The sequence below is a fragment of the Nicotiana tomentosiformis genome, chromosome 1 (assembly GCF_000390325.3).
Source record: "Nicotiana tomentosiformis chromosome 1, ASM39032v3, whole genome shotgun sequence".
Classification (NCBI taxonomy): Eukaryota; Viridiplantae; Streptophyta; class Magnoliopsida; order Solanales; family Solanaceae; genus Nicotiana; species Nicotiana tomentosiformis.
This window is the reverse complement of record NC_090812.1, coordinates 72,011,049-72,027,273: the sequence shown is the minus strand read 5'-3', so window position 1 is coordinate 72,027,273 and position 16,225 is coordinate 72,011,049. Positions and strand designations below refer to the sequence as shown.

General features: G+C 34.9%; 1 protein-coding gene across 1 annotated transcript; it reads left to right on the top strand.

Moving 5' to 3' along the window:
- The first annotated feature begins 9,127 nt into the window (after positions 1 to 9,127).
- LOC104103201 (abscisic acid 8'-hydroxylase 4) lies at positions 9,128 to 12,946 on the top strand. The gene is made up of 9 exons (XM_009611084.4): positions 9,128 to 9,463; positions 9,562 to 9,886; positions 10,093 to 10,242; positions 10,360 to 10,608; positions 10,953 to 11,042; positions 11,140 to 11,218; positions 11,725 to 11,831; positions 11,941 to 12,059; positions 12,603 to 12,946. Exons 1-9 carry the CDS (start codon positions 9,258 to 9,260, stop codon positions 12,712 to 12,714), a joined length of 1,437 nt encoding a protein of 478 aa, XP_009609379.1. The 5' UTR covers positions 9,128 to 9,257; the 3' UTR covers positions 12,715 to 12,946.
- The last annotated feature ends 3,279 nt before the right edge of the window (positions 12,947 to 16,225 follow it).

Genomic DNA, 16,225 nt, shown 5'->3' with positions numbered 1-16,225 from the left:
GCCATCTTCATCATAAGTATTAGCCTACTCGGTGGGATACCATTAAAATAAAGTTTCATGAAAGGACTTAAGAGCAAGAAATATAATTTCAGAGATATATACTACAGAATCTCATATATATATATATATATATATATATATATATATATATATATATATATATATATATATATATATATATATATATATATATATATATATATATATATATATATATATATATGCGGCTTGAGAACATGATGGTGGCATAAAGATAGGATGTGTAATTCTAATATGTAGCATTGTGAAGATTGTATATGTTGTGAAAAGTTATATAATGAAATGTGGATTTAGCCTAAGGGAGTCACACTTGTTCAACATATTTAAGCATGAGATGAGAGGCGCAAGGTAGCCGTACTTGCTAGAACTATATTAGAGCATGGATTGAAGGGTGAAATATTAGAAGAGATTTCAACGGTAGAGTGAAGATAAAAAAGAGAAGTGCTAACTATAAAGATGTCATAAGGGCGAAAAATAATGGCCCTTAGAAATATATGTTGCAGCTAGTAGCGACGTAATACTTGGATACGAAAATGAACAAAGAAAGTTCCTATGAGTATAACCAATCTATCCTATTGTCAGAATAATGAGTCGACATAATGATGAAATAAAAGTCAATGTACAATGAAAGATTGAAGCGGTAAAACATAGATTTCTAATTGGAAGGGATAAATAGCCTATTGTAGTGGGTGAACAAATTAATTGTCAATGAAAACTTTTATGTGAGGTAGAAGTTTAATAATGACTTCGAGTGGCAAGTAAGAGTTTAAATTGGGTTTACTCTTAAGCAGGGGAGCATGTAAATGGTTCGAAAAAATTTATCCGATATTTTAGTTAACTCTTTGAGTGGTAGGTAAGAGTTTCAAAACTCATTTGCTCCTAAGTGGGGGAGCGTCTGAGTAAGCAGATGTCACTTTTAAAGTGATGGTTTATATATAAAAAAAAAAGGAGGAAGGGTTATAGTTACTAAAAACAAGATGAATAAGGTATTATCAGTAACCTTTATGATCAGAAGGGTACAATTTTCATGAAGTGCTTGTACGACAATTACAAACTCATTACGGGCAATAGTTACGATGTTCTGCATCAGGGATGTTGAAAGTTATGTCTAATAGTCAAGAATTTAATAGGTAACTCAAATGTATTCCTACAACTTTGGGGACATATGCGATTTAAATTAAATTCAAGTGTTGGCGGAGAACAAGGAAGTACTTTGAATTGTACGTGGGATTAAGTAGAATAAGAGAATATTTTAATATGTGCTCACCTTGCACGGAATAAAACAGAAAGGGGTAATGCAATGCTTATTCTTAAATGAGAAGAGACTTCTATACAAAAATAAAGTATGTCAGTAAAAAGTACAGGTTCAAAGAAGAGCACTAATATTAAAAGGGTGCAAGTACCACCGTGATAACAATGACTCTTGACTGTTGAAAGTTTACGGGCTACGGTACCATGTCTATGGTGCGTATGAAAATAAATGCAATCCTAAATTTTTGGTAGAAAAATATCACAAGATACTCAATGGTGTCAAGAAATTGGTAAAAGTTAAGAAATAAAACTAGAATACGAATGTCGAGTAGGTGGCAAACTAGTGTCATGAACTCAAATGAAGTGAGTTGAATTATTTTTAGAGCAAACTTGTTGGTAATAATAGTTATCAAGTTATGGATCTAACATGGGCTCTAAAGGTATGAGCGAAAGTGGGGGTATGAAATTATCATATGATGGATAAATCTGAGACAAATATCTTATTAGTCTTTGGAAGGCACAGAAGAACATTCCAGAATAATTTTAACAGTTATAGGACATCAAGAGTCCTAAGTGGAAAAAAAAAATCATGTATGGAAACAAGAATTGTGAAAGGCAACAAATTTATTTGAAAGGATTCGTTACAAGAAAATTTTGAGACTACGAGTCGTAATGAACAAGTTTTGTAGATACCAAGTGGCAATATAACTTCGATCTCATAAACAATGAGATATTGCCTTGAGAAAGCTAAGAAATTAAGGGGGCATGAAAATAAGTTATTATTTATTAAGGAAGTCTAATCACGGAGAGATTTTTGATTTATTTAAAGATACTTTTCAGATACAACTTGACGTATGCATGACTAAAGAAAATGGCATGTATAATAGTGATATGGGAGCTATGTATAGTAGCAATTATTGATATTGAATGGTATTCATATATGTTACAAGTTAAAAATTTTAAAGATATACATTTGATGCACTTTGATATATGTACGGCCGAGTGAGGTCAAGATGGTACATTATATTGTGTATTGTTGGTTGTTGAGCGATAATGTTATTGGTGCCCATGTGGGGGCTTATTTTGGACAGGTTAAAGTTTATGGATAGTCCTAGTTATAGGGAAAACTCTATCGAATTTTTTAAGAATTTGTAAAGACAGCCAAATTTTGAGGGCCATAAGTAAGTTGAGATTTTGGAAAGGAAGTATAAGACCCATGTAGTCATAAGTGCCTATGCATAATGGTTGGAGGTAAAAGGATGGTAACTCTACTCTTAGAAGTGACTTGTAAATATTCGAGGACGAATGTTCTTAAGTGGGGGAGTTAAGTGGGGGAGAATGTAGCACCCCGAAAAATTTTGAAGTACTTAAGCGCTATTAAGAAAGTTGATGTGCGCTAATTATATTATTTTATGTGCAGACGAAGACTATTAATACGATGGATATCAATTGGATGTGATAATAAGTGTACGAGGCATATTATAAGTGATGTGGGGTATAAGGAGATCCCTAAGTCTAAGTCAAGTGGGAAATTACATTATGGACCAAAGTTCCAAATGAGTACGCACAAGACCAAATTTTGGACAAGCATATTTACATTTATATAAGGATTTATGTGATGAATAACCTATCAAATAAAAGATCTTCGAGTCTAGCTTCTAACTCTTCAAACCGTTTGTCACTTGGACATTCCAACAAGAAGTTATAACCAAATTACCAAAGGCTGGCGGAGGAGCCTGCGGATGCGAAGCATCCGAGGCCGCGTCCAAAAGAGAGGTTGGCAGTGAAGTGCTGCCATAGCGTCCAGGTTCGCATCCGAGCTTCAAAGAGGAGTGAAGTAGGGATGCGAAGCATCCAGGGCTGCATCCGAAACCCAAAAATCTGGGCCTATAAATACAAGGTCAAGGGAGGGGAGCATTTTGAGTATTTGAGGGTTAGAGTTTTTGAGGTGAAGGGGTGATTTTGAGCTCAAATCAAGTCCAATCAATCAAGATAAGTTGTTAATTTGGGTTGATTATTACTCAATATACATGAGTTCTAACATCATTATTACATCCAAATACTAGATTTCTTTATCAAATCCTCAAGAACACAAAAATTACCAAAGTTGTGATTTTTCAAGATTGATCTACTAGAGGTAGATCCAATGCTTCAAACTCGTTTATTATGAGTAGTTAGAAGTATTTGAAGCATTTATTACAAGTTTTAATGGTTGAAAGATTGGATTATAAAACTCTAGTTCATGGCATGAATAGTACTTTTGAGAAAATAAGAGAGAAGATAAATGGTAATCTTGACGATGAAATTTATGAATACAATAAACCTATGAAAATAATTGTTAGCAAAAGATGAAAGTGATCAACTAAGTAATCACCCGAATTGTATATTTTGAAAGTGTTGATTATGAAAGACGATAAATAGTAACTTGGAGGCAATGGACAATTGATGTAGTATCATTAATGACTTCGAATGGGTATTAAAACATAAGAATGAAGTTGAATGGTCTAGCATGTAAAACTATTTGGCGATTTGAGTTGTTGGAGACTTGTAGCCAATTTATGAGCCATATATGGAAATTGATCAAATTCTTAGGTCATATTCTGATGTAATTAGGATATCTAATTGTAGATATTGACTTGTTGGTGATGTTGAGCATTTTAATCAACATTGGAATGATGGAGGAGGATTGAAAGCTTGTGAATGTTAATAAAGCGAAAGCGATGTAAGTTGATTAAAACTTACTCTTCTTGAGGGACTTTCTCTAAAAGCATGTTTCAAGTTAATACTTAAGTTGTTTGCAAATGTGCTTTCGTGCTTGTGGGGACAAACAAGTACGGATGTCTCCATGTACTAGAATATTATGTTGCTTATGTAGTGTCATGCCATTTTATAAAATTTTATTTTAAAACTTGTTGGCAAAGTGACACTCAAGGTAAATGTTATAAATTTTTATCAAAACTTACGTATTGACAAGAGTATACATATTTGAGTGCTTAAGATAAGTTTTCATGGAAAGTACTTCTTTTGAAAATTGACAAACAGAATAGTACTTGTGGTATCTTTTAAAGATCGACGTTAAATTGCTAAAGGTTATAGCAAGTAAAAGGTTGTTTATTTAATTTTTGTTCAAATGATTTAGATTTTCTATAAATGCTATGAGTTGATAAAAATATATCATTTGAAGCTACTATGCTATGAATCTATTTTTGAAGTATCAAATATTTTGAGAGTTACTTGTATTCACCGAGATTGACTTCGAATATATCGTGTTTATTGTCATGAAACTACACGTGCCGGTGTAGGCGTAGATGGTCACTTTGTGGTATAGACTACGGGAGAGTGCTCTCCCTCGAGAGGGTACTATTTTGTGCTATTATTAGCATGGCTGAGTCGATTCGTGCGGCACTACGATGAGACGACCTGAGCAAGTAGGGTATATGATACTTGCCGCTAGGTACATAACCTAGTTGACCTTCTTGTGCCGGTGATGGTATCGTACTCCCAGTGAAAGGTAAGGATGATTTTCTTATGTTTAGGCCTAAGGAACCGAAAGTGATTCCGATGACTTAAAGCAAATATAATGATTTTGTATGATTTTATCCAAAATCTTGGATTGATGTAAATGCTTTAAAAGTTTATATTGTGGGTTATATTTCACTTAGTTGTTATTTAAAATAACAAGGGTCGTGAATTGATAAAATTTCTTATCGTTTTATATCAAATATTGGTGCATTGTTTTTATAAAGTTTGTCCCAAGAACTTGAGTTAGAGAGAGTCTATGACACTTATTGAATACCGTTGTGGTGTACTCAGCCCTTCCAGGGTCCTGCTTACTTTACATATTTCAGGATGATATGATACGTGGCATGCGGTCAGGCTAGGATGACTCTCTTTCCAAGGTATTATGAAGCACCACTTTTATCTCGTGGTAGCTATCATGTTCTTTCTTATTTTATTTTGTTGGAACTACTCCAACCGTTGGTCCTATTCTTTGGTATAGAGGGTCCATAGATAGTTGTGAAAGGTTGTAATAACGGAGTTGTACACGACATACATGAAAGTATATTTATTTTACTTAGTCTCATTGTTATTATCATAAAAAACATCATGTGTGATTTTGAATTGGAAAATATTTTATCATTTAACTTGAAAATGTATATGATTTTGAAGGCGCTTCTGCAGTTAAGTTGGTCTTCATGCATATGATTTGGGTGCATCACATGGTTTGATTCGCTCGGGTCGGGTAGTGTGTCGGGTGTCGGTCACATGGATTTTGGGTCGTGATATTTTGTTACCTCATACTTTACTCCGGATATTTTTTTCACCGAGTATAGTACTACCGACAATGAATACTACTTCTGTGAGCGAGCAGAACATGTGCTCCGATAGCAGTTGTTGGGAATAAACCTCCTATAGAAATAATATTCACAGTAATAAAAGTGGAATAATAATGTAGCACCGAGATATGATAATTAACAAGAATAAAAGAGTGACAACGACACCAAGATTTTTACGTGGAAAACCCTTTTGAATAAGGGAAAAATCACAGCCCTGAGACGAGCAACTTATATTACTATAGCAAGGAATTTTATACTTTGTAGGTCCAAGTAAAATAATCTAAAGACCACTATAACACTCAAAAAAAATAACCCTCTTTTGATAATCCTACCTCACTACAATATCGTTCACTCTCTATTTTTCTCATAAACTATTTTTTTATACCTTGTTTGTGAAACCTCACTCTTTCTTTCTCTCTTTGTTGGTGTGTACAAATAAGAGCTGAAGCTCTCCTTTTATAGCTGAAGCTTCACTCTCTAAAGCCTACTATATTTGACAATTTGCACACACTTTTCCTTCTTTTTCCTCAATGTTGACAATTCAACAAAGTTGGCTACCAAACCAAAGAAATTCAACAAAGTTGGCTACCAAACCAAAGAAATTCTCAGCCAAATATTTTTCTTAGGCACATGCCTATCTTTGGCTTTTGAATGAGATGGACCCCATCATTGTAGAGAGTCGAACTCAAGACCCCCGCTAACTAAGCGGATGCTCTAATCAACTGAGCTACAAGAGCTTGTTGTTCTCTTATTTCAGTTCAAAATAATTAATTTTTTTATAAATTTGCTATAAAATTCAAATATAGCTACAAATAATAAATTTGCTGAAAATATAGCTACGAATAATAAATAGAGTATATATATTTGACATTAAGAAAACGATAATAGTAGTACCCATAGGACATCATATCAAAAACGAAATGGGATATATTGGATGATAAATATCATGCAACAAATTCATTGAATTGAAATAATTACAAGCCTCGGTCAGAGTACTTTGAGAGTGTACTGTCACTTGTGACTTGTGAGTAGAAAAAAAAAGATGGTCGACTATATCCATCCCTATCTCAAGCGTAAAGATTAGTTTCACTTTTAAAGATTGAAGAATCAGTACTGTATGTAATGTTGCTGTTGAGATGGCAGCGCCGTGCCGTGTTGCAGCGTCTCATTTATATATATTCTCTTTACAAATTCTTTGCAATCTTTGTTGGATCTTATTCTTTTTTGCTCATTTCGAAGAATACATTATTATGGCGATCGAGAAGACCATTCAGTGTGAGTATGATTCACAAAATCCTGCTGTATTTGTTTTACTCATTAGAAACGAACTGAAGATTAACTTGTCTTGTTGCGCTAATCAGCACATTAGCTAAGTCCCATTTCGATGACCTTTTTCTGTCTTCCATTAACACTATTTTGCTTCTACGTTCACAACCTAATTGGAAGAAAGCTTCGGAAAGTCTCGCAGTAATAATTTAGATATAAACTTTTGCGCAAAAGCACGACTGCAATAACATTTTATTAAGTGACAATGAAATTCAATTTTTGGAGTCAATCCCTTTGTAATGAGGACATCGAAATTCTGAAAACGGATTGAGTTTTTGGGTCAGAAAGAAAATAGACCTAATGATTGAGTAACGAGTTGCACACGGAGTTTGAAATGTCAAAACTCAAAACTTTTAATTTTAAGATCTCATTTATTAATGTGCTGTATTATAGAACTCATATAGTACGTCGCAACACCATTTGCAGCTCGACATTTCAATGAGCATTCACTTGGACAACAGTGCGACATTCTCCAACCGATTGATTTAAGTTTGCATTTCGACAGTCGTATCTCACAGAGAGATACTTCTTTTTTTTTTCTTTTTTTTTTTTTTTGCAAGCTTAACTCTTTCATTTGACCGCATTTCCTTTGTAATTGCATAAATTCTCAGCCAAATAATTCTTCTGATTCTCGGTTAATTACCAGTTTCTTGTTCACTCATAACTGATAAGCGCGGACCATAGAGATGTTGACACGTGTCTCATCCAGCTATGTTTGATGGTGACTACCATCTAATGTTCGAAAAATCTGAAGTCAAATAATCTTTCATAGAAGACATGATCGGTGAGCATCTGATCCAAAAGCTTTCATATCATAATAAGGGTACATAATTAATAAGTGCAAAGTAAGCATAAAAATATATTCTCAAACTTGTTCAACGAATATCCTAATTAATTTAAATTGAAGGATAGTAAGTGTTGTGACACCTCCTGCTACTACATTACATTCCCCTCTAACATAATGCATGTCCCATAATCCTAAGTACACAGAAATTATAACCAGTGTTTATGGCCGAACCAGAGTGCCTTTCCTCTCGGGCAATAGAACAATCTTACAAACAGTAACATAAACAACTATCATGGTTCATGTGTATAGGTAGTTGAATGGATTATCTGTTAAGAAAATGAATCTTGGACGATTGTATCATATATATATATATATATATAAGGGAAAACAGATTATGCTATCAACCAATATAAGACACTTTAGTCTTAAGTTCTCTTTTAAGCGTAACTATAGAAGATATTCATGGTTCTAATGGTTATTCGAAATTGATTCTTGCTTGGGGGTAGCATACTTCTAGCCAGAATTTACTTATCTCAGTACAAAACAATTTGGTCCGGCAACATTTTCCTGCACCATAAGAATGGAAAATATTCTCTTAGTTGAAGCCTCACACATCAATGTCATACCCTAACCATTTAAAATCTAACTCTGAGGTGTATAAAGCATCACATGCGTGGCATCACACTTTACACTAGCATACTGTACCCGATTAGTTCTATAGTCAAAAGAAAAAACAAATATACTGAAGATTCCTCAGAAAAAAATTACGTAAGTGCTATCAGTTAAAACAAAATCCATCACTCTATTGCCATCAATATCTGTTCGACCATCGCCACTCTATTTCTATGATGGCTAGAACATGCTCATTTTTCAGTCGCAATGATACTTTTGAATTTGCGATACCATTACGAGGATATTATTTTGTTAAGCAACTCGGTTAGCATACTATAAGATCTATATTATGTATTTTATATACTTTTTACTAACTACTCCTACTAAATATGAAAGACAATTTAATTCTGCTTGAATGAGCCTTGATAAACATCATTTCTTCTTCCACAGAGTCACAGACAAAAAAGAAAAAACTAAAAAGGAAAAATAACAAATTTATGAGAACACAACGAAAAACGTTGCTCTAAAATAAGAGGAACGCAGAAACAGGTAAGCACAGAAAATACTCAGCTATTGGCCGTGTGAGTTTTGTCTTGTTTCAAACGATAGGTCTCCTTCAGATGGCATATTCATGATATGGTAAATGTGGTCCAATATTTTCCTTCTTCCTTGGATATGTATGAATCTATTATATGGCATATCAGATCAGATTATATATAATAATAATAACCCCTCTTACCCAACATTTCTTCCTATATATCTTCGTCTCTATATATCCCTCTTCTTCCTATATATAGGAACAACTCTTTCTCAACCCTTGTCACTAGTTAAATAATCCATCAAAGAAAAAGAATTAAATACTTATAATATAAGAGCACAGCAGAAAACAGAAGTTCTCCGTTTAGATGGAGAATAATATTGCTTGTTCCATTATTTACTTCCTTCTCTTTCTTCTCACAGCTCTACTCTTTTACATTTCAAAGAAACAAATATGGAAAGACATACAAAAAGCAAAGCTGCCTCCTGGTTCGATGGGCTGGCCGTACATAGGGGAAACTCTCCAACTCTACTCTCAAGACCCAAATGTCTTCTTTGCTAACAAACAAAAAAGGTATAGTTTTTCCACAAAGAAAATATATTCAGTTTAAATTATTAAAAAAACTTACTTATAAACCATTTACTCATTCTTTTTCAAATGTTTGTGAGCAGGTATGGTAATATATTCAAAACGCACATTCTTGGGTACCCTTGTGTTATGCTTGCTAGTCCTGAAGCTGCCAGATTCGTGCTTGTAACTAACGCTCACTTGTTCAAACCAACTTACCCCAAGAGCAAAGAGAAGTTGATTGGCCATTCTGCTTTGTTCTTTCACCAAGGAAACTACCATTCTCAACTAAGGAAACTAATTCAGAGCTCGTTATCTCCTGAAGCTCTTCGTAAAATAGTTCACGATATTGAGGCCTTGGTCATTTCTTCCTTGGAATCATGGTCGCAAAATAACCAAGTCATCAATACATTCCGTCTGTTGAAGAAGGTCCTTTACTGATAACTTGCTACTTGTTGAATTGTGTGACCATATAATCTTAAAAGTTTGTTTCAGATATATATATATAGCAAACACACTTTTTGTTTATTTAAGTATATCTTCAAGACTACTTTGATCACCTAGAATTTTCCACCACATTATAATGATCAATAAATCATTCTCACACGTGAATCTCATGGAAATATATACTACAGTTCTCCTTTGAAGTTGGCATTCTTGCTATATTTGGTCAGCTGGATGCTAAGTACAAAGAGGAGCTTAACAAGAACTATTCCATAGTAGAAAAGGGCTATAATTCTTTCCCTACGAACTTGCGGGGGACTGCTTATTACAAAGCTATGGTGGTAAATACAGCTTCCCTTTTTCATTCCAAATAATCTTACTTAAGCAAGCCCCCCCCCCCCCCCCGGAGACAGGGCCGATAGTTTTATGCTGAACTATATATTCTATTATTGTCAAAGGCGAGGAGGAAGCTTAATCAGATACTTAGCGAAATAATCTTTGAAAGGAAGGAGAAAAAAACAGTAGAGAAAGATATGTTGGGTAATCTATTGAATTTCAAAGATAAGAAAGGGCAGACGTTAACTGAAGGGCAAATTGCCGATAATGTCATCGGAGTACTCTTTGCTGCCCAGGACACAACAGCTAGTGCTTTGACATGGATTCTCAAGTACCTCTACGATGACCAGAAACTTTTAGAAGCTGTTAAGGTATCGGTTGTAGATTCCTTTTGGTTCTTAGCTTGTTAATTTGTTTCTTTCTATTGAGTTTAACATAGTGTACAACACTTTTACACTATTAATGAATCACCCCAAAAGCTAACTACGTAACCTAGCCTGCTACAACCAGTGTAAAAATTAAATGGAAATAGTTATCCTACTACAACAAGCTAAAATGCACTGGTAGTGTACAAAAAGAGATATTTTTATCATTGTATGGTAAATCTCTTTCTATTTCCAATCTCCATTCGTACTTCTCACATGTTTTATTGCAAGTCCAACAAGTGATCTTGAATCCCAAGTTTAAAAATAAATCTTTTCTCTTTCAAGTGCAGGCAGAACAAAGAGCAATTTACGAATCAAATGAAGAAGGAAATAAGCCATTGACATGGGCTCAAACAAGAAATATGTCACTAACTTACAGGGTAATCTTTTCTTCTTATAATTAGTTGTTATTATACTCACAGCTTCAGGAAATCAAAAGAAAATTCCCCTCATCAGATAGAAAAACTTTTGTTGCAGGTCATTTTAGAGAGCTTAAGGATGTCCAGCATTATATCTTTCACCTTTAGAGAAGCTGTGGTTGATGTAGAATACGACGGTAAGGCAGTAGTTTTCAATCATATGTCAATTCAGCTACATACACACATGCATACATAGTTACATACGAATGGACACACATTAATAAACTCACATGGACTGGGCTACTACGTATCAGATACAAGTCGGTGTGAGTATTTGGTATAGATACTTTAGTAGTTTTTTACTACTACCGTTGGTCATTTTATATGACAGTTTGACTGGACATAGTTTTTTTTTTTTAATATAAGTTAAATATATGTAACATACCAAAAGTACCGTTACTATATATATATATATATATAGTGGTTATACAAAATGTAATGTCATTCCTATACCAGGGAATGTTAAAGTAAATAGTTTTCAAGAATATCATTCCGCACAAAATCACATGTCACACTCATTGGACACGAGTACATCAAGACAAATTTAGAAATGTATATATCATAGTTGATTAATTATACCTTCAATTCATCTGTAAGACACATTACTTGGTTTAACATGAATAGTAAAGATATGTTAATGCAGGTTACTTGATTCCAAAAGGTTGGAAAGTCATGCCACTATTCAGAAACATTCATCACAATCCAGAATTTTTTGCTGACCCTCGGAATTTTGATGCTTCCAGATTTAAGGTATGTGGTGATCGAGTACTGGCAAAGTGCCTTTCAATTCTCCACCTGTCTAGAACATTAAGTTTACATACTATACTCTTTTTGTCTGTGTGGTGACGGATGGATGCAGGTTGCTCCCAAACCCAATACCTATATGCCATTTGGCAATGGTGCCCATGCTTGTCCAGGAAATGAACTTGCCAAATTGGAGATGCTGATTCTCATTCATCATTTGGTTACCAAATTTAGGTACGATAATGACATCATATTTCCTTCTAGATTCATAACTCTATAGTATTTTGAGACCACGATTTTTTACTTTTTAACAAAACCCATAGTATAATATAATAGTAGTAGTTAACTACAACAACAATAATAAAAAGAAAATGTATATCCAAAAGTTTAAGACAGCAGGTGGGGAATACCATAGCATCACTACTTGTCTATAATAATGGTACAGACTTTAGTACTAAATTTTTTTTTTTTTTTTTAAAAGGTCATTTATACAATCAGGGGTGATGTGGTCGTGCTTAAGTATCATAGAAATAAATCCACCCAGCTACCAACCACATAATTCTCACAAAAATCTAGTTAAAGAAAAGGATGAGTTTAAAGAAATTTCAGCTCCCATTATATTTATGTGATGCCGCGAGATTCTTTAAAATTTCTATTTCACCTGCAGGGCCTCCAATATAATTCCTTTTTCCTCCATATGTAGCTACAGAATAGCATTAAATATCTAGGTATTCTAATTTCATTTAAGATTTTTTCTCATGAGTTCAATTATTGCAGGTGGGAAGTCGTAGCTTCCAGAGAAGCGGTACAATATAGCCCATTCCCCATACCTGAGAATGGACTTCCATCTAGGTTCTGGAAGGAAACAAGAAGCCTAACAGATCCCTAGAAAACAGATGCCTCCTGATAAAACTAATACTAGCAACAACAACAACAAAAAGTAGAAAGCAGAAGATACTTCTGAACTTAATTTCCAGTTTCTAGTGATACTCATCCCTGTAATATTTTTCTTTCCTGGGATCTATTTTGGTCTCTTTCACGAAATTGTACTATATAATTATGGAGTAGTATGTAAAGTCAATCACATTGGCTAACAAAGAAAGCCATATCTTTTCTTCTTCTGGCTCAATTGTAACATAATGTACTCCAGGATTATTCCTAGCTCTGTATAATAACAACAATTAAATATCAGTCTCCAACAAGTTGAAATTGGTTATATGAATCCTCACTAACCATGTTTCTCCATTTAAATTCATCTCAAGTCAACATTAGGCAAAACAAAATAAAAGTAAGAAGTACTAGAAGTTCTTTATATTTTATACTACCATAAAAATATTTGATAGAGCTAAAAGACTCCTAGAAAGCATACGATCTAAAATAAGCATACTAACATGATATGATTCATATAAGTTGGCAAAGTACCACCATAGTGGAAGGTTACCAGTCAATAAATGAGCTATATCTTTTGCTAAGTCGTATTCCTAGCTCTATATATTCCAATTTGGTGAAAGATATGTTATCAATCCGTATTGTTATAATAAACTATTAAACTTTCTGAAATATATAAACAAAACAGAAAGTTAGTAATACTTGTTTAACGAAATAAATTCTGAAAAAACAGTATAGGAATAAATCGAGCCCACTGAATACACAGTGTGTCCTTAAGGAAATTATTCCCCTCAAGTACCCGAGGTGCTGGAATATATCCTCTCAGGATAGAACGATTTAACTCACCAGAGTGTTGGTATCAAACGCTGGTGAACAGCGAGTCACTCGAAGGGTGTAAAACACACTGGATTTTTTTGTGCAGAGGAAGAAGAAGAAGAAGCTCAGAAAATTTCTTAAGGAAAGATTCTGGGATTCAAACTCTATTTATAGAGTTGCTGGCATTGTTTCTGAAAAGGTTTGCAACCTTTCAAAAACAGCCATGGCTGTTGGAACATGGTTGTTTGAAATATTGCGGAAAAATGGATTTAAAATAATCCGGGAAAGAAAACGGGCCTGACCGGACCGGGTCACGGGTCATGGGTTATTCCGGATTGAATTTTTCGTTAATTATTTAATTAATTAATTAAATAATTAAAAGGAATTATGTCCAAAAAGATTAATCAATCAATCTTTGACCGAAACCAAAGCCGAAGCCGAGCCGAGCGAGCGACGACGACGGCGGCGTGAGACTTGCCTTCTTCTTAACTCTTTAAGAGCTAGAAGAAGAGCAATGATATATATACCCATCAAAAGCCTTTTCTTCCTCCAATATGGGACAATGTCCCTTTGCCAAGGAGGGAAACTCAAATATTTTATTTTTTCCTCCATTTCTCATTCACCCTCTTTAAGCTATACAAGCTTAAAATCCCAACAATCCCCCACATGAATAGGGAATGACTAAAAAATAAAGGAATGCACGGACGCGTGTGTGTTTTACATGCAAGAATTAATTGCATCTGGATAAGTAGGTTTCCCTTTGAACTTTTCGTAGTGAACCTATATCGGATATACTCGGTCAATCGGTAGATTTGATATCTTTGAACCGTCGAACTTTGTTGTATACCTAGACAACATAAGTCACACAATTAATCCTTAACCATCTATGGTTCTCACGGTTCTTGTCCAAAAAGATTAATCAATCAATCGATCTTTGATCCGAAGCCGAGCCGAGCAACGACGACGACGGCGCAAGGCTTGCCTTCTTCTTAACTCTTTAAGAGCTAAAAGGAGAGCAATTATATATATACCCATCAAAAGCCTTTTCTTCCTCCAATATGGGACAATGTCCCTTTGCCAAGGAGGGAAACTCAAATATTTCATTTTTTTCTCCATTTCTCATTCACCATCTTTAAGCTACACAAACTTAAAATCCCAAAGATATTCAAATAAGTTGGAAAAGTACCACCATAGTGGAAGGTTAGCAGTCAATAAATGATGCTGAATGGACATTTCTGTGTGCATGGCATTAATTGGAGCACATGTATTTACTTCACGTGGAAGTCCACATCACTGGCCTCAGAAGATCCAAGTGTCCCAGCTGCTTGAGTGCCTGCAGAAAAGGAAATGTCTTGATCTAATGGGAAATACCCAAGAGTGGAAATTAGCACTTATGGCATAGGATGAAGGGTCCCATTAGACATGTCACTACAAAAATAGCCATCATTTGTATAGTGATCCTGAAGCTATAATGGTCTGGTCGGCTACACTCCCTGGGATCTTTGTAGACAATGGACACACTTGCTATGAGGAAGTAACAAATGGAGGTCTCAGAGACATTTAGAGCAAATAACTACGTTGCTTTCTAGCCCACTCACTCTTAGTCTGGAATGTTCCAACAAGAATGCACCTCAACGATAGATCTGGATGGTTCTGACCTGTATATACATACCAAAATTAACTAATAAAACAAAAGGTAACACCAATTAGAACCACAGCAGCTCTAATTCAGTTAAACAAATAGAATGCAAAGGCATCACAAGCATTACGTGAATAGAAAATGTCCAACATACGTAATACATCACAACATGTGAAAGCAACATGAAAGCTACAAAGAATTTTGAGTAAATCAGGATGTGCGATTGTCTCATTTCAGTGGATTTTTTTTAATGAATCTAGCGACAACAGATTACATATCTGAAGTAAATGAAGTTCTTCACATGGGAATAGACTTCACCTTGGAAAGACTGAACTTCAAAGGCACAGCTTCAGTCAGCTTGATTTATCACCGTAGTAACCTCAAGGCTAAGGGGGAAAATGTCTCATCAAGTTACCCTCAAGCAAAATATGTACTATAATATTTGTTGTAGCCGAGATAAAACTCAGAAAGCTGACCATGATTGTGCCCTTCCCCGTGGATGAGGTCGGGTTGCAGGTGGGTGGGGACTTGTGTGGAGGTAGCAAAAGTGCAACCATAAGGTTGGACGTTATTTCTTAATCTCTATGCTTTCTGAAACCAGGGTGAAGGCACATATGTCGGCAGAGCATGACTGTCACGCCCCGAACCTGGAAGCGAGACCGGCACCCGATGCCTCACATAACCTAGCGTATCAAATTGCGACTAAGGGACTCTGAACATATAATGTCATAATTTGGCCATGTGACCACATTGCTAGACAATTTGCAAAGCAAAATATAAAACTGAATGGAAACTAGCGCTGACTAAACATCAATATAAAGCTAGGCCGTCATAACTACTACAGCTGACAAACCACCAAAATATACATACCAGGCCTACAAGCCCAACATACTGCACTAACTGACAGAATATGTCTATAAGCCTCTACTGATGGATGTATTGTGATCGGAAAAGGGCCCCGACCTACCCATAACATATATACATACATACAAAAGATGTACACGAAACCCTAGACCCGATAAATTCGAAGGACGTGGAACTTACCGATCAAGCTGAA